Below are 18,802 nucleotides of genomic sequence, written 5' to 3'. Positions count from 1 at the left end.
CGGTTAGTACCCCTTTGCCTCCTCATTTTAAATTGAGTTCTCTACAATGTCCTAAAACTGATAAAGAGAAACTGCAAATGAAAAATATACCATATGCAAATTTGGTTGGTAGTTTGATGTATGCAATGGTATGCTCTAGACTGGATATTGCTCATGCAGTTGGCATGGTGAGTCGATATATGCATAATCTAGGTAAAGAGCATTGGCAAGCAGCTAAGTGGATATTGAGGTATCTCCATGGTACTCGAGACGTTGGTTTATGCTTTGAGGGAGATGACTCTGGTATTAGTCATTTTGCAGTTGGTTATGTTGATTCAGATTCTGCAAGTGATCTGGATGGAAGGAAGTCTACTACAGGCTATGTGTTTATTATGGCTAAGGGGCCAGTTTGTTAGAGGTCCATTTTGCAGTCGTCTATTGCCTTGTCTACTACAGAGGCTGAATATATGACAGTTGCTGAAGCTATAAAAGAGGCCATTTGGATACATGGGCTGATTAGAGATTTGGGGGTTGATCAGAAGTAGGTGGAGGTACATTGTGATAGTTAGAGTGCCATTTATTTGGCTAAGTATCAGGTTCATCATGCGAGGACCAAGCACATAGATGTGCGTTATCACTTTGTTCATGAAATTGTTGGTGAAGGGGAAATCATTCTCCAGAAAATTCCAACTAAAGACAACCCCGCTGATATGTTGACTAAGATTGTTGGTGTAGCTAAGTTTGTTCATTGCTTAAACTTGGCTCACATTTTGCCTATATAAAGAAGGCATTGAGCAGTAGGAGTTTTGGAGAATTTGACTCGGCATGAGTTGTTCTCTTACTAGTGTTTGGGAGTAATTTTTGTGTTGATTGTGTTGGTTGGCTTATCATGGCATTTTCGAAATTTGGCCAAGGTGGAGATTGTTGAATTAGTGGCCAAGTGGCCAACTTTTGGCTAAATAAAATAAACAAAAGGAGGTAGACAACATCATTATGTTTGTTGAAAAGAAAAAAAGGTTATGATGATGTTTGTAGAAAAAGAGGTAAAGGCTAGCAAGTAGCCTTATTATTGGTTTTGTTTATTGGGTGTTTTATGATGGATGAATGTGAGCATACGGAAGTGAGAGAGGTAGAGTACACCATTCTCTGATTTAGAAGCCCATCTTTGAGAAAGCAAAGGCAGCTGCAGAAAACAACAAACTGAGAGCAGAAAAAGAAGAAGAAGGTGCTCTTCTCTTTGGTTAGTAATCACTCACCAAGGTAGTTGTTGTTGTAATAGCTTTGAGCTTTATATAGAGAAGAAATTATTCACAATATTTCTTTCTCTATTTGTTTCTTTGGTGTGTGAGAGCTATTGGTTGTATTCGGGTTTTTGGGTTGTGAGCTTGCCAACACTTTGTAAACTCCCATTTGGTTGATAGTGGATTATTGGATGAGCTCCTACTGCTCCAAGGACGTACTCCAGTTACACTGATTGTTAAGAAATCTCGTTAAAATCTTGGTGTTCTTTTATATTTTGTTCTTGCATTCCATTTGATATATTTCCTGTGGGTTAGCTTAAGTTGGTTCCAACGGGTTTAGTGCTATCCTAGCACAACAACATATATTATATTAAAAAAAAAAGATTATTAATCAATAATCACCCTGAGCACACACAAATATTACAAATACACACACACACATATATACACGTATATTATATATTATATATACATATATTATATTTTATATATATATATATAATAGAGGATGAAAAGCACAATGAGCACACATATAACAATGCACGCAGACAGCACACACATCTATTATATATAAAAAAAAAATCAGAAAAAAGGCAGAGAGACGATATTGCAAGGAAGATGTATGAGGCAGTTAAAACCCTACCCAAAATTTGGGTTTGGGAGTGAAAAAAAATAAAAAATTCCCCTGAGGCAAGCCTAGGTAGCTCTGGAGGCGCCTTCCGCCGCCTAGCCGGCGACGCCTTCCACCGCCTTCCGCCCACTCCAGCAAAACAGAGGCGTTAGCCTTTGCGCCCAACCTCAAAGGTGCCCTAGGCGAGCCCCAAGGCTAGTTTTTTAAAACATTGATCTCTCTAAATTCAAATACAATAAAATGGACTACCATTCAACTTAAACCACATGTATGTTGAACAGTAGCTCACTACTAGCACTGTAAACACGCTGCACCGCGATGCAAACACACAATCCAAAATGGATACCACAACAGTAGCTACTAAGCCTCACGCTGTTTGCATTCCAGTTCCGACTCAAAGCCATATCAAGGCAACGCTTAAATTTGCAAAACTCCTACACAGTAGAGGTTTTCATATTACCTTTGTCAACACGGAGTTCAATCACAAGTGGTTTCTTAAATCTCTAGGAGCCGATTCCCTAGATGGCTTGCCTGATTTCCGGTTCGAAGCCATCCCAGATGGCATTCCAGATTCAGATGAAGATGCCACCCAAAATCTCACTTTACTCTGCGATTCCATATTAAAACATACTTTCCTGGCGCTGTTTCGTGACCTCCTCACTAAGTTCAACAATGATGCCTAAACAACATCCAACAATCCACCAGTGACTTGCACAGTTTCAGATGGTTTCATGTCCCCAGTCACAATCACTGCTGCTCAAGATATTGGAGTCCCTTCGGTTCAGTTCTACACTATTGCTGCATGTGCCTTCATGGGCTTTATACAATTTCGTGCTTTGGTTGAAAAAGGACTTGCACCACTCAAAGGTGAAATATATACAACTATTGAAGCAACTGCTTAATTTTTGGTTAATTCTTTATTTCTTATTTTCTAAACATGCAAATGAAAATTTTCGTGTTGTAGATGAGATCTGTTTGACATCCTATTTAACTTCACGATGAAAGCAACGGATATACCAACTTTTTTTTGAACCACAAATCCGGATGACATCCTATTTAACTTCACGATGAAAGCAACGGATAGAGCTCATGAAGCTTCAGCAATTGTTCTTCATACTTTTGATGCCTTGGAGACAGATGTGTTGGATGCTCTCTCATCTATGCTTCCACTTGTTTATCCCATTGGCCCTCTTCAATTACAGCTCAACCAGATACCAGAACACCCCTTGAATACTGGATACAGTCTATGGAAAGAAGAAACTGAATGCCTTGAGTGGCTAAACGCTAAGGCGCCAGATTCTGTCATGTATGTGAATTTTGGTAGTATAGCAGTCATGACACCTGAAAATCTTGTCGAGTTTGGTTGGGGACTTGCAAAAAGAAAATTGCCCTTCTTTTGGGTAATCAGGCCTGATCTTGTAATTGGTGAATCCACAATTTTTCCACCTGAGTTTGTTGCCGAAACAAAAGAAAGAAGTCTCATAGCAAGTTGGTGCCCACAAGAGCAAGTCCTGAACCACCCATCAGTAGGAGGATTTTTAACTCACAGCGGTTGCGGTTCAACAATTGAGAGCCTAACTGCAGGAGTGCCTATGCTCTGTTGGCCATCCTTCGGGGACCAGCAAATGGACTGCCACTATACTTGCAATGAATAGGGCATTGGGATGGAGATGAGTAATGATGTGAAGATGCATGAAGTAGAGAAGCTTGTCAACGAGTTAATGGAGGGAGAGAAGCGTAAGAAGTTGAAAAATAAGGTCATGGAGTGGAAGAAACTTGCAGAAGAAGCTACTGGGCCGAATGGTTCTTCATCCAAAAACTTAGACAATTTAGTGAATCAAGTTCTACTAAGAAAGAACTAGATGTCAGTATGTAATTTAGAACTACCAACTATTCCCCGAGTTCAAAACTCCCTGTCTCTTCCGTTAGTGTTGATTAGTATAAAAGATCATTTATAATAAAAATAAAAATAAACCTAGATGTCGATACGTGATTTAGAACTATCTCAAAATTACCATATTATTATTGTTCTAAGTTTTAGAACTATCTGAGTATGAGGCATTCTCAGCATCATATAATAAATGGTAGACCAACCTCAACCCTTTGAATGTTTGGTAGTGTGGTTGTGCATGATGACCAATATAATATGTTACCCCACATATTCATTGCAGCTGCATGATTGAAAAAAACGGAAATGTAAACAAAACTTTTATATGGAAACTTTGGAATAAATCTCCAGCAATACCAATAACAATACCAGACCTAGTGAATATAACCAAATACAAATTAAGATGGTAAACGAATATTTGAGTCATCATCGGAAAAGCCCATTTACACTGATAGTAGTCACATAAATGGCACACTTGATCCATAAAATTGACTTGATTTGAACTAATTATAGAGTTTAATTTAGATTAGTTTAGCTTGGCGTTGATTTTGTTCTATTTAGGCCCCTCTTTAAATGGTTTAGAATAAGCTCACATAAAAAAGTATAATCTGAAATTATTCAGTTGTTACTTAACCTCATGTTTAATTCAAATTGGAATTGATGTTAAATAGCCAAATCCAATCCTACTTTGGCCAATAAAAGCCCCAAAAGAACTTTCTTCAAAACTGTCTTTTCCTTCTGTATTCCTTATCTTACATAGTTATGTGTCTTCTGTCACTGCAGCAATCTTCTTTGACCTACAAAAAAAATCCAAAGGGTAATCAATGAAAACTTCAATACAAGACAATTGACTAATTATTTAATTTGGATCACTCATTCAAGATTCTTCAAACAAGATTATTTCACTGCCTGAACTTGTGTGAAGATAAGAATAGGAATGAATGTATGTGAAGAAGTGTCCCCTATCGGAATTTCAACAAATCTTGTATATGCTTCATGGAATCAGAGCAAGTTGGCTCACATGTAAAGTCCAACGGCCATACGTATTTCGTGTCACTCAGTTATCTACGTATTGGGTTTGAAGATTATCCACCCATAAGGGAACGTGTGAGAAAACGAAGAAATATCCCACATTGGAAAGTTACCAAACCATGCATGTACTCATAAAAATTTTTAATTCGAAACCTTAGCCTCCTCACACAAACATAATGAATAGTGCTCACTAGTCTACAAATATCAATAGTGTGCATTCTGCAAACACTGCAACTCTGCACCACAAAAAAAAAAAAGGCATACAGAAAATAGAGGATGTATACCAAAGAAGTACCTAAAAAGCCTCATGCTGTTTGTATTCCAGTTCCAGCTCAAGGCCATATCAAGGCCATGCTTAAATTCTCAAAGCTCCTCCACCACAGAGGTTTTCATATCACCTTTGTCAACACAGTGTTCATCCACAAGCGCTTTCTTAGATCTATTGGCCCCAACTCCCTTGACGGCTTGCCTGATTTTCGGTTTGAAGCCATCCCAGATGGCCTTCCTGATTCAGATGAAGATAGCACCCAAGATGTCACCTTGCTCGCTGACTCTGTCAGAAAACAGAATTTCTTGGCTCCCTTTCGTGCCCTCCTCAAAAAACTCGACAATGATGCCATATCAACAACCAACAATCCTCCAGTGACTTGCATAATTTCAGATGGTTCCATGTCCATATTCACAATAACAGCTGCTGAAGAAATTGGAGTCCCTATAGTACTGTTTTACACTATTGCTGCATGCAGCTTCATGGGCTGTTTACAATTTCGTTCTTTGGTCGAAAAAGGACTTGTACCACTCAAAGGTTAAATATTTACAACTATTGGACAAACTGATATTTACGATTAACACTTTTAATTGCTTATGTGTATAAAAAATTTCGTGTTGTAGATGAGAGTTGTTTGACAAATGGCTATTTGGACAAGGTTATCGATTGGATTCCAGGAGTGAAGGATATCCGTTTGAAGGATCTCCCAACCTTCCTTCGAACCACAAATCCTGAGGACATATTTTTCAACTTCGTGATGGAATCAACAGATAGAGCGCATGAAGCTTCAGCAGTTATTCTTCATACTTTTGATGCCTTGGAGCGAGATGTTTTGGATGCTCTCTCATCTATGCTTCCACGGGTTTATACCATTGGCCCTCTTCAATTACATCTCAATCAGATACCTGAACACCACTTGAATATTGGATACAGTCTATGGAAAGAAGATACTGAATGCCTCGAGTGGCTAAACAGTAAGGCGCCAAATTCAGTTGTGTATGTGAATTTTGGCAGTATAGCAGTCATGACACCTGAACATCTAGTCGAGTTTGCATGGGGACTAGCAAACAGCAAGCTGCCTTTCTTCTGGGTAATTAGACCCGATTTGGTGATTGGTGAATCAGCGATTTTGCCACCTGAGTATGTGGCTGAAACAAAACAAAGAAGTTTAATAGCAAATTGGTGCCCACAAGAGCTTGTCCTTAACCATCCATCAGTTGGAGGATTTTTAACACACAGCGGTTGGAATTCAACTATTGAGAGCCTGACTGCAGGAGTGCCTATGCTCTGTTGGCCATTCTTTGCCGACCAGCAAATGGACTGCCGTTATACTTGCAAGGAATGGGGCATTGGCTTGGAAATCAATAATGATGTGAAGAGGGACGAAGTAGAGAGGCTTGTTATAGAGTTAGTGGAGGGGGAGAAGGCTAAGAAGATGAAAAATAAGGTGATGGAGTGGAAGAAACTTGCAGAAGAAGCTACTAGTCCTCACGGTTCTTCATCCAAGAACTTCGACAATTTAGTGAATTGTGTGCTATTAAGGAAAAGCTAGATATCACCTTTAACAATATTGTTATTGATGATTTTTGTAATTTTGTTCGTGCTTCTTAAGGTTTTTTTTTTTAATTGTTGGCCGTAGCCTCAAATGATAATCATCTGGCTAGGAAGATGTGAGAAATTGCATGTACTGCATTCCTAGATGTTTTTTGGTTCAATAAACTAGTAATACGTGTAGCGTGCGACCACCATCTTGAATTTTGTTTTGCTATAAGTGTGATTAATTGATCTTAGTTTTCCAATATCTAACAATAATTAAATTCTTTAGATTAAAAATATTGAAGTTTTGCTACAAACTTTATATATATAAACCAACAATTTCAACACCAATAGAAGAATAAGTGCATAAAACCAACGAAAATTGAGTTGGTAACGACATAATTTAGTAAAATAATAATAATAATAAGAGAAGTGGTAACACAAAATGATAAAAGTGAAGAATCCATATAACTCATATATTTGAGGGCTTGTTAGGATCCAAATCTATATAACTCAAATAATGTCGCGTACCGGCAAGTGGCTTATAGCTTGTAGCTTGGCTAAGAGCATTAGTCAATGGTGCCATGCATTAATTGTCATGGCATAGTTCAAAAATTATAGTTAAGTCTCAAATTAAAGTGTGAATGACATCAAACAAATAGAATATAACATTTTCATAATTAAAGATGTGACAAACTAGAGGTAGAAGAAACTAGAAGATGAAGCAAACTAGTAGTAGAAGAAACTAAAAAACAATAAAATTTAGAAGAACGAAAAATAATAAAAAGCCAAGAAACCATGGAAACAGGCCATACTTAGAAAAGGGTTTTTGGCTAGGAGAAAAAATAAAATAGGGAGTTTTAACGAAAAGCCCACGGTACTGTTCACTTTAACGAAAAACCACATTTTTACACTAAAAATTAAAACTCAAAGTTTTCAAGCTCTTTTCATTAGTTTTCCTAATAAAATAACCTGCACTGTAGCTGGGATTTAGCTCACCTTTGTTCCTCAGGAGAGCAGTACTTGAAGAACTAATCCACATATTACCCATGAAAAAAGAGATGATTAAAGAATATTTGGAAAATGGGAGCTGATTTTTCACACCCTATTTTTAACTTCTCATGCACCCCTCCGTATTTCTGGTCATCAGATTGTATAATGAAAATAGAAACAACGAATAAGATTAAACAATAATATGTGTTGAAAGCATTTCCCTTTAGCTATAGAGTAAATTGTATCAATGGTCCCTTAACTTTAATCAAATTGGAACAATGGTCCCTCAACTAAAAATTCATTACCATTGGTCCGTCAATTTATCAAAATGTTTAGCTATAGTCATTTTCATCAATTTCGTCAAAATTTTGTCAAAATAAGTTATGTAGTAATAACCATTTATATAATTAGGGTCCCTCAACTCATCAAAGTGTGTAATTATGGTCATTTTCGTCAACTACGTCAAAATTTTTGTCAAAACGAGTTATGTTGGAAGGACCATTGCTACAATTGGGTTAAAGTTAATGGATCATTTCTCCAGTTGAATTAAAGTTAAGGGACCAATGGTAATGGATTTTTAGTTGAGAGACTATAGCTGCACATTTTGATGAGTTGAGGGACCAATAGTAATGGATTTTTAGTTGAGGGACCATTACTCCAATTGAGTTAAAGTTAAGAAACCATAGGTACAATTTACTCTTAGCTATATTAAAAAACCAAAAAGTGATTCTGTAATGCGAAATGACGCAAGAACTGAAGGTCCACTAAGTCCAGTTCCACTAATTGCCAGTCGGCTTTGATTTTAGAGGTAAATCACTAACCAAATTATCTTAAAGCATTTTCCCTACAGATTCTTAACCCTTACATTATTGTACATATTTCTCCTTTTCTTGGAGAAAAGTCGAGAACTCGTGATCAAGTAGCTGTCTTGCTGGCTTCTATTTTTCAGTATTGCCTACTTTCTTTCACATCTCCCTGAATTTACTTGATCTCTCTAAATTCAAATACAAGAAAATGGATTACCTTAAACCACATATATGTTGAAAAGTAGCTCACTACTAGCACTATAAACAATATGTGAAAGCACTGAAGAAAGATGAGATTTCACCATAAAATCAATTGGTAATGTTGATGCACAAAATCAGTGAGGACTTTGGTACAACAGAAAGTATCAAGGTTGTGACCTTCGCTAGATTGCTCCGGTCACTAGTGTGGATAAGTATGTAAATGGACAGAGGCAGAGAAGCAAACACAAGATGTACGTGGTTCACCCAGATTGGCTACGTCCACGGAGTAGAGGAGTTCTCATTAATTGTGAAGGGTTTACACAAGTGCATAGGTTCAAACTCTCCTTTAGTGATTTCTAGTAAATGATTTAGTATAAATGACATTAGGAAATATTGTGAGAGAATGATCTCCTTTTATAGAAGAGAGTCTTTAGCCTTGTTCTGACTTTGACACGTGTCGTGCTGTGATTGGCCTCTGATGTTGACACATGTCGCGCTATGATTGGCCTTTGATGTCGACACGTGTCGCGCTGTGATTGGCCTCCTGGTTGGAGGGAAACTCTTATGGATCCTTGATAGTATAACGTTAACTGGTGCTCAGTAGTTTCGGGATTGGTCAAGTATGGTACAAACAGTGCTCCCCTAAGTTTCCGAGTGAGGGAAGCTCCTCGGTTGGGGACTTACAAGATCCAAGCCATTGAGTAATCACAAAACTTCTAAGTACCGAAGTGTGGTATAATTTTCACTTGCCTTATCTGTCTCATAGGTAGATGTGGCATCTTTTCTTGAAGTATTTTTCCTGCATCCAAGGGTGCTATCTCTAACCGGTGGAGATGCACAAGGTAATGTATCAATTTCACTTGAAGCTTACTTGTAGTTTCGGGCTTGGTTAAGCGCGATACAAACCCTATAGTATGAGTCCCCTAAGTCTCTGAGTGAGGAGATCTGCCGAAGGAGGTGATAGACAACGTAAGCAATCAGAGTTCCAAGCAATCAGTTTTAGATCAGAAGTTTGATCTCCGGTTCTGGCTGATTGTTCTTCTTCTCCTTGTCTTGCAGACCGCAACAAGGACAAAGAAAAGGACATGGAGAAGATATGATATGAGATACTCTTGCTTTTGAAGAAGTAATAGATGAATCGACACTTCTTCTATTGCACTTGTCTCCACATGCTTCTTTGTATCCTTTTCACTTGCCCTATCTGTTTTTCAGGCAGATGTGGTATCTTCTCTGGAAGCACAAGATGTTGAAGATGAGTACTCAAGAGCAATGCTAGGTAAGCAACTAGGCAAGGGGTTCCTGACTGGAAGCTTGATTCCAAATGTTGGCTGATTGCTCTCTTTCTCTTTGTCTTGCAGGTAAGAACAAGGGCAGAGGAAAAAATAGGGAAAAAACATGATATGAGATACTGTTGCTTTTGAAGAAGTAACTTTCCACAAGCTTATTCTTGAACTGAGCTAGAGGGTTTTCTGGTTTCCTCCAGAGTATAAGGCAGACTCAAGAATTTGAGGGTCAAAACAAGTCCATCAAATCTAAAGTACGTTCGACCCTGATGATATGGGATACTTTTGCTGTCGACAAAGTAGCGAATGTGGTATGGCAAGGTTTTGCTCTTTGGCGACGGTGCCAACAAAAGGTTGTTGAAGCATCTTGAGCTTTTCGGATAGGGCAGCGATGCCGGGCTTGAATTTGATTTAGACTCCTCTGTCTGGGTTGTGCGGTTCTGCAGGAAGGGCATCGTGCTGTAGTGATCTATTCCAGCTCATCGTTGAACCTTCTGCTTCAATCTTTTGCATCGCAGAAGTGGTGCTCAACCTTTGCATTTAAATGGTCCTTCAGAGCACTACCTCTCATCGACTCATCCATGTGTGGCAACTTCAGTGTAAAGCGTCAATATCGTATCAACTGTTCTGAGGTATTTGTCGAAGGACTTCGTGACCTTGACAACAGTTGAGGATGAGTACTCAAAAGCAATGTTAAGCAAGCAACCATGCAAAGATTCCAGGAAATCAGTTCCAGATCAGAAGTTTGATTTCAAGTTTCTCCTTGTCCTGCAGGTAAGAGCAAAGGCAAAGGAAAAGACAGGGAAAAAACATGATATGGGATACTCTTGCTTTTAACCCTGATGATATGAGATACTCTTGCTCTGGTGTGGCTTGTTTGCAGAGGTATTATCGAGGGGAAAAGAAGCTGAGTATTTCGAGAGACTTTGCTGGGAGTGCCCTCTCGGATGTGAAGAAAAGTTGAGTATTTTTTTTTATTTGCAAGCCTGCCTGGCCGTGGAGGATGGAGGTAGACATATATAGGAATTGTCCCAACAGCGAATAGTAATGTTATTCCTTTACCCTTCTCGGTCATAGCAATGTAGTGGGAGCTGCAAGATTCAAGTGTTTTAACTTTGTCAGAGCACTTTGAAAAAATGGTCTGTGGTATCTGGAAAGTTGATGTTGCATGTGAAAATTGCAGACAAATTTTATCCAAGGAAATCTTGCTCTCGAAGTTCGGAGAGTGGTGCCTTTTCGATTTTCGAATAAGCAATCCTGTTGAGGATCTGGCTCTCGAAATTCGGAGAGCGGTGCCTTTTCGATTTTTAAGCAAGCAATCCTGTTGGGGATTTAGCTTTCGGGATTCGGAGAGCGTTGCCTCTTCGATTTTTGAACAAGCAACCTTATTGGGGATTTTTTAGAAAGTAATCCTCTTGGGAGTGTTTTCTCGAATGTGAGTAAATGTTGGGCATTTTTGTCAGTCTGCCTTGCCACGAAGTACGGAGGTTGTCACACATACGGACTTTTCAGTTATCAAGCAATGGTGTTGTTCATTTACCTTGTGGGTAATAGTATGGTAGCTGGACCTTCAAATTTTATGTGTCTAAACTTTGTCAGAGATCTTTGGCAAAGTTATCTGTGGTACCCGAGAAGCTGATGTTGTGTGTGGAGATTGTCGACAGATTTTTCTCAGGAAAATCCGCTTCTCGAAATTCGAAGAGTGGTGTCTCTTCGATTTTTGAACAAACGGCCCTGTTGCCCTTTCTTTTATAGGGGCACCAATTGTGTGCAAGAAGTACATTCAGAGAGTTATTGCTTGTAGGAATTTTCCCCTTATTTTTGTACTTCAGAGATTTATTGGACTTATTTTTCCTTTATCGTTTATGAAAATGTCTAGCCCATCTGACCGTCGTTTTGACTTGAACTTTGGTGAAGAGGCAGCCATGTCTCCTCAAGACAACATATGGCGCTCATCCTTCTTATCCCCTACTGGTCCTCTTACCATTGAGGACTCTGTGATGAAGAATGATATGGCTGCTGCGATGGTGGCCATGAACCTTCTCACTCCAAGAGATAACATACTACTTTCCAAACGGTATGATGAGTTGGATGTTAAGAATTCTCTGACTTTTAGTGTTCAGTGTGCAGGTCATGTGTCTAATATGGCCCAACGCCTATTTGCTCGAACCTGCCAGGTTAAATCATTGGCGGCTGAAGTGATAAGTCTCAAACAGGAGATCAGAGGGCTCAAGCATGAGAATAAACAGTTGCACAGGCTCGCACATAACTATGTTACAAACATGAAGAGGAAGCTTGACCGGCTGCAGGAATCTGATGGTCAGATTTTACTTGATCATCAGAAGTTTGTGGGTTTGTTCCAAAGGCATTTATTTCCTTCGTCTTCTAAGGCTGTACCACGTACTGAAGCTCCAAATGATCAACCTCTGGTGTCTCCTCCTTCTGGGGTTCTGCCCAGTATTGAGGCTCCGAATGATCACCCTCCGGTGCCTCCTCTTTCTAGGGCTCTGCCGACTGCTGAGACTTCTCCTAAGGTTCTACCCAGTATTGAGGCTCCATATGATCACCATCCGGAGCTTCTAAGCTTATATGAGCTAGGGCGACTGATGTCAATAACTTCAAACGGTTCATCCCAGTTTGGACTAAGTGTTCATTCACTCGGGACTCTGTCGCAGAGTAATCTTTTCTTCAGTACCCAGTCCCCCAATTTGAAAGAGCGAGGTTTGACCTTTAAGTCATAACAGTTGAAGATAAGCTGCTTGTAGGCGACATTCCTTAAGTGAGCCTGGTTTCTGTGTTCCTCTACTAGATTTAAGTTGATGGTGAGTTGTTTGTCATTTTCTCTTTGCACGTATTTCTGGACTCGGAATGTTGCTTGCTCAAGCTCAACTGGGACAATTGCCGCTGTACCAAAAGCAAGTGAGAATGGAGTTTCTCCTGTTGAAGTCTGATACGAAGTGTGGTGTGACCAAAGAACCTGGGGTACAAATTCTGGCCAGCAGCCTTTAGCCTTGTCCATGCTGGTTTTTAAAGTGCGCTTAATTATTTTGTTGATGGCTTCAACTTGTCCATTAGACTGGGGATGAGCTGGGGAGGCAAAACATAAGTTGATGTTGAACTTAAAGCAAAACATCCTGAACTTATTGTTGCCGAACTGTCGCCCGTTGTCAGTGACTATCGCATTGGGAATGCCGAATCTGCAAAGGATGTTCTTCCATACAAAGTCTTCTATTTTTGCCTTAGTAATGGTTGCCAAGGGTTCTACTTCGGCCCACTTTGTGAATTAGTCAATTGCAACGATTGCATAGCAGACCTTGCCCTTCCCTGCAGGCATTGGGCCGATTAAATCAAGTCCCCATTGGGCGAAGGGCCAAAGGCTGATCATAGGAGTGAGCGGTTTAGGAGGGAAGTGAGGAATAGTTGCATAGTGTTGACACTTATCACATGAGCGGGATATTCTGATGGCATCTTGGTGGAGTGTTGGCCAGTAATATCCTTGGCGAAAAGCTTTGTGTGCGAGGGATCAAGATCCAGCATGATCTCCGCAGACTCCTTCATGTATTTCCCGAAGGACAATTTCCGCCTTCGCCGGCGTAAGGCATCCTAGGTATGGCAGGTTAAAACCTCACTTGTAGAGTTGGTCATTAATGATCAAGTAACGGGTAGACTTGTACCGAATCTGCTTAGCTTGGACTTTATCATTGGGGATGGTGCCATGAGAAAGGAATTTATAAATCGGGGTAATCCAACTATCCCCCTGTTATAAGTTGCACACTTTTGCGGCCATTGTGCTTGGTGCTGCCAACAATTCGACCTAATTTTTTCTCCCAATCTTGTCTTCCACTGCTGAGGCTAAGTGAGCCAAAGCATCTACATGACTGTTTGCCGCTTGAGGAACTTGGGTGATCTGGTAGTGGAAGTGCTTGAGCAACAGTTGTGTTTGTGCAAGATATGTTGCCATGGAGCTATCCTTAGCGTCAAAGTTGTTGGTGACGTAGTTAACCACCAATTGGGAGTCACTGAAGATATCAATCCATTTAACCCCGAAGTGTTTAGCCAAACGTAAGCCTGCTAGGAGGGCTTTATATTCAGCGTCATTGTTCGACGCCTTAAATTTGAAACGAAAAGCATACTCCATCGCCACTTTATCGGTGGTAGTAAGGACTAGTCCTGCTCTATAACCCTGTTGGTTGGACGAGCCATTAACATATAGACTCCATGCTGGAGCTGTTGGTTCTATTTTCTGAGCTTCTGAGGGTAATGAAGCCACTGCTTTAGGCGTAGAAGCAATGTCAACAGGATATGTGAAGTCGGCGATGAAATCTGCTACTGTTTGGCCCGTCTCAACTGGCTTTGGTTGGTAGGAAATGTCAAACTCACCCAATGTTATCGAAGAGGATGATTGGTAAGCACGATGATGGAATGTGCTTGGAAGTAAGGGCGAAGTTTTCGAGCAGACATGACCAATGCTAGAGCCAATTTCTCAATGTTGGAGTATCATGACAAGGTGGTGCCAATCTTCACCATACGATCTGGATAATCTTTTGAGATAGGACCTTCTCCAACTCTTTAGCGGGTTGTTCTTGCTGGGTGAAAGAGTCATCTCGAGGATCGTCGGGTTGACTGTTGCCACCTTGAAGATCCAAGTTGGCTTCGTCCGGGCTAGTCTTTATGACTTGGTCATGTATAGAAAGGGTTTCATTGGGCACAGGCAGGTGTTGTTACTTAACCGAAGTGTTGTAACATGATCGTGCACTAAGTTGATCTCCTCTGATGTAACCATTGTTGTAGGGGGTTGGAAATTTCATCAACAACATATGTGTGGATACCATGGCCTTGAGATCATTGATACATGTGCGTCCAAAGATGACATTATATGTCGTTGGGCAATCAACCACCAGGAAGTTAATGGTAATGGTAGCTGTGTCAGGGCTTGTACCAATAGTGAAATATAAGTGTATGCTCCCTAAAGGTTGCACAATATCACCGGAGAAGCTTATCAGAGGAGAAATCGAGCGATCGAGCAAGTAGCTACATTAAGTGCTCTGAAAGCTTCATCAAACATGATATTGACAGAAGCCCCCGTGGCTACCAGAATTTGTCGTACTTCAAAGTTGGCTATGTGAGCTTCCACGATCAGTGGGTCATTGTGAGGGTAGATGATACCTCTTTCTTCCTCAGGGTAGAAACATATTGGATCCCAGTTAGGCTTTTGATACTTGCCTCCCCTAATGTCTTCCAGGTGAAACACTTGGTGGCTAGGCCTCAAAGCTCGTTCACTATTTTTCATGGCCCCGTTGGAAGATTTAGATATGGGTGTGCCGGCACTTATGGAATATATCACATTCACTTGGCATTGGTTACGGTTATCCCTTGGAGGGTGAATGAGGAATTGATCAATTTTTCCTTCATGTGCCAAAGCTTCAATATGATCACGAAGGGTGGTACACTTCTTACCGTCATGGCCGTTATACTTGTGGTAACTGCAAAACGTGCCTGTGTTCTTCGTGGGCTTGTAATCCGGGTGCCTCGGCTTTGGCTTCAGTATCAGGTGTGCTATACTAGGGTAAATGGCCACGCATGTGGCATTCAAAGGTATGTATGCCTCATACCTCAGGGTAGGGCCTATCCTGACACGTGCTTGACTCACTGTGTTGACTGTCTGGGGGCGGGGATTATCGTGGCGATACCCTTAGTTATCGCGGTAGTGTCCCTTACTCCTTTTACTAAAATGAAACTGGTGAAGGTGGAAATCTTTCCTTTTGCCCTGAGATTGATATGTCTATTGACTTGGCAAAGTATTAAGTAAGGTAGGGGGAGGCACCGCTGCCGTTTGGAAGGTTGAGGTCTTCTCATTTGGTTGGATCTGACTTCCACTCCCTACTTGCTGATAAGGGTTAGCTGTAGGGGGTTTCCCTTGATATGTCTTTGTTTCGGCAGATGCGTGGTTGTAAGCCTGTGCCATCACCTCAGAGTAAGTCTTCCAAGTGTTGGCATTGATCATGTACTTGAAGAAATAGTCACGTAGGCCTGCCGTGAAGGCCTTAAGGGCGGTCTTGTATCTGCTTCAGCACAGCGAGAATACTCATGGCTGAAGCGACCGGCATACTCTCGTAGTGACTCGCCCGGCTTCTAGAGAATAGTGTACAAGTCATCTACATAATGCAAGTGATTGGTCTGGAAGATGTGTTGACAGATAAATAGTTTCCTCAGTTCCCCAAATGAGTCTACTGTCTCAGATGGAAGACGGCAATACCAGTTTAGAGCTCCGCCATAGAGGGTGGAAAGGAAGAGAAGACATTGCTCTTTATCGGTGTGCATCCGATATGCCATGGTGGACTCAAAGAGGTTAAGGTGTTCAATAGGGGTCCTCCCTTCCAGTATAGAGTTTTAAACCAAGCTTTTGTTTTGTCTTCTCTTGAAGGGGGTCCTGAGTGGAGTTATGCACCACTGGAATTTTCTTCCTCAAGAAGCTGTAGGATAAGGGGGTTCTGAGTGGAGTCATGCATCAATGGAATTTTCTTCCGTAAGTCTTCATCGCCCCTTGGAAGTAGGAAAGTTTGAGCAAGAGGGTGTGGTTTTTCCTTGGACTCGCCGTAATGACTTATAGGGCGAGTCTGTCCGAATACTTCCGAGTCCCCTGTACCTTTAAGTTCCTCTGGGACCTGTCGTTCATTCCCTAGATTGGCAGCTGGCCTGGGTCTTGGGAGGGGACTGAGCCTTTCAGAAACCCTTGGGTCATTGATCTCCGAGCTTATGTGGAGGGGATTCTCTTGACGTTGCTTTAGGAAGTCTTGGCAGTCATGATAAACGGTTGTCGATCATTCCAACCCTTTTGCAATGAGGTGTCGATCCTTCCGTAAGTCTTCATCGCCCCTTGGAAGTAGGAAAGTTTGAGCAAGAGGGTGTGGTTTTTCCTTGGACTCGCCGTACTGACTTATAGGGCGAGTCTGTCCGAATACTTCCGAGTCCCCTGTACCTTTATGTTCCTCTGGGACCTGTCGTTCATTCCCTAGATTAGCAGCTGGCCTGGGTCTTGGGAGGGGACCGAGCCTTTCAGAAACCCTTGGGTCATTGATCTCCGAGCTTATGTGGAGGGGATTCTCTTGACGTTGCTTTAGGAAGTCTTGGCAGTCATGATAAACGGTTGTCGATGCTTCCAACCTTTTTGCAATGAGGTGTCTTCCTCCACTTCTCCTGTTTCGGGTCGAAACAGCTGGGTTGAGAGAAGTCTCATGTTGATCAACACCTTGATGAGTAGCTCGTTCCCTATTAGGGATATCCATATTGAAGGCAGATGACCCTCCATGTTGGGCATCACCCAGATAATGGTTGACGTCCACAGGAGCAATGAGCTCATATGTTTGAGTATGCCTGGCTTCGTGGAGCGTCTCGAAGAGCTTCTCATATTGCTCCTGGAGGATCTCATTCTTTATTGCTATCTTGTTGTTTTAAGCCTCCAACTTATCGACTTTAGCTTGAAGAGCGAGCTTCTTTCGTTCCTTCTTTTGCAGCCTCACACTAGGCGCGAGAGGGTGTCGTTCTGTATGCTGTGGCTTCCTTCACTCCCCATGTTGGAGAATGATGCCTGGTCAAAATAGAGTGTACGAATGGTGGAAACCAGCTTCACAAGGCTGAAGAGAGTAGGAATAAGTATGTTTCCCACAGACGGCGCCAAATGTTGATGCACAAAATCAGTGAGGACTTTGGTATAACAGAAAGTATCAAGGTTGTGACCTTCGCTAGATTGTTCCGGTCACTAGTGTGGATAAGTATGTAAATGAACAGAGGCAGGGAAGCAAACACAAGATGTACGTGGTTCACCCAGATTGGCCACGTCCACAGAGTAGAGGAGTTCTCATTAATTGTGAAGGGTTTACACAAGTGCATAGGTTCAAGCTCTCCTTTAGTGATTTCTAGTAAATGATTTAGTATAAATGACATTAGGAAATATTGTGAGAGAATGATCTCCTTTTATAGAAGAGAGTCTTTAGCCTTGTTCTGACTTTGACACGTGTCGTGCTGTGATTGGCCTCTGATGTTGACATGTGTCGCGCTATGATTTGCCTTTGATGTCGACACGTGTCGCGTTGTGATTGGCCTCCTAGTTGGAGGGAAACTCTTGTGGATCCTTGACAGTATAACGTTGATCGGTGCTCAGTAGTTTCGGGATTGGTCAAGTATTGTACAAACAGGTAATATGATGAGTAGTCTAACTACTTATAAGCACATGCAAGGTCCCTTTTCTCATCATTGTGGGATTCATTCTCAACTCGGCCTCTCATATGTGGCAAATTTTCAAGCATAACACGTAGACAACATAACTTGGTAACGTGGAGCACGTGCAGCTGTTAAGCTTTACACGTGGGACAAACCTACTCTGACATCCTAAAGAAAGTTGAAGTTCTACCATAAAACCAATTGTAAATATGGAGAGTAGCCCAGCCTCTTATAAGCCCTTGCAAGGTTTCCCCTTTCACCAAAGTGGGATTGTTTTACTTTCACATTCTCATACGACCCCTCATGTATGTCGAATTTTCAAGTCAAACACGTGGACAACACGAATTGGGTGATGTGCCAAACATGTGAACACCATGAATTGGGTGATGTGGAACACGTGTTGCCGTTAAGCTTCACACGTGAGCCAATCTACTCTGATACCATGAAAAAAGTTGAGGTTCCACCACAAAACCAATTGGCAATATGAAAAGTACCCTAACTACTTATAAGCACATGCAAGATCTCTCCTCTTGTCAATGTAGGATTCATTCTCAACAGCCACAACAGTAGCTACTAAGCCTCACACTGTTTGCATTCCAGTTCTGACGCGAAGCCATATCAAGGCAACGCTTAAATTTGCAAAACTCCTGCACAATGGAGGTTTTCATATTACCTTTGTCAAAGTTGATCCATCAGGTTGACTTTGTTTGGACTAATTATAAAG

General features: G+C 41.2%; 1 protein-coding gene and 1 pseudogene across 1 annotated transcript; both read left to right on the top strand.

Moving 5' to 3' along the window:
* Positions 1-2,183: 2,183 nt before the first annotated feature.
* Positions 2,184-3,825, top strand: LOC103405102 (7-deoxyloganetin glucosyltransferase-like; annotated as a pseudogene).
* Positions 3,826-4,951: 1,126 nt separating this feature from the next.
* On the top strand, positions 4,952-6,872 carry LOC103405101 (7-deoxyloganetin glucosyltransferase-like). The gene is made up of 2 exons (XM_008344066.4): positions 4,952-5,576; positions 5,663-6,872. The coding sequence occupies exons 1-2, from the start codon at positions 5,048-5,050 to the stop codon at positions 6,589-6,591; spliced, it is 1,458 nt and encodes a 485-aa protein (XP_008342288.3). The 5' UTR covers positions 4,952-5,047; the 3' UTR covers positions 6,592-6,872.
* The last annotated feature ends 11,930 nt before the right edge of the window (positions 6,873-18,802 follow it).

Source organism: Malus domestica, chromosome 17, assembly GCF_042453785.1.
Source record: "Malus domestica chromosome 17, GDT2T_hap1".
Taxonomy (NCBI): Eukaryota; Viridiplantae; Streptophyta; class Magnoliopsida; order Rosales; family Rosaceae; genus Malus; species Malus domestica.
The sequence above is the reverse complement of the archived record's forward strand: the minus strand, read 5'-3'. Positions and strand labels throughout refer to the sequence as shown.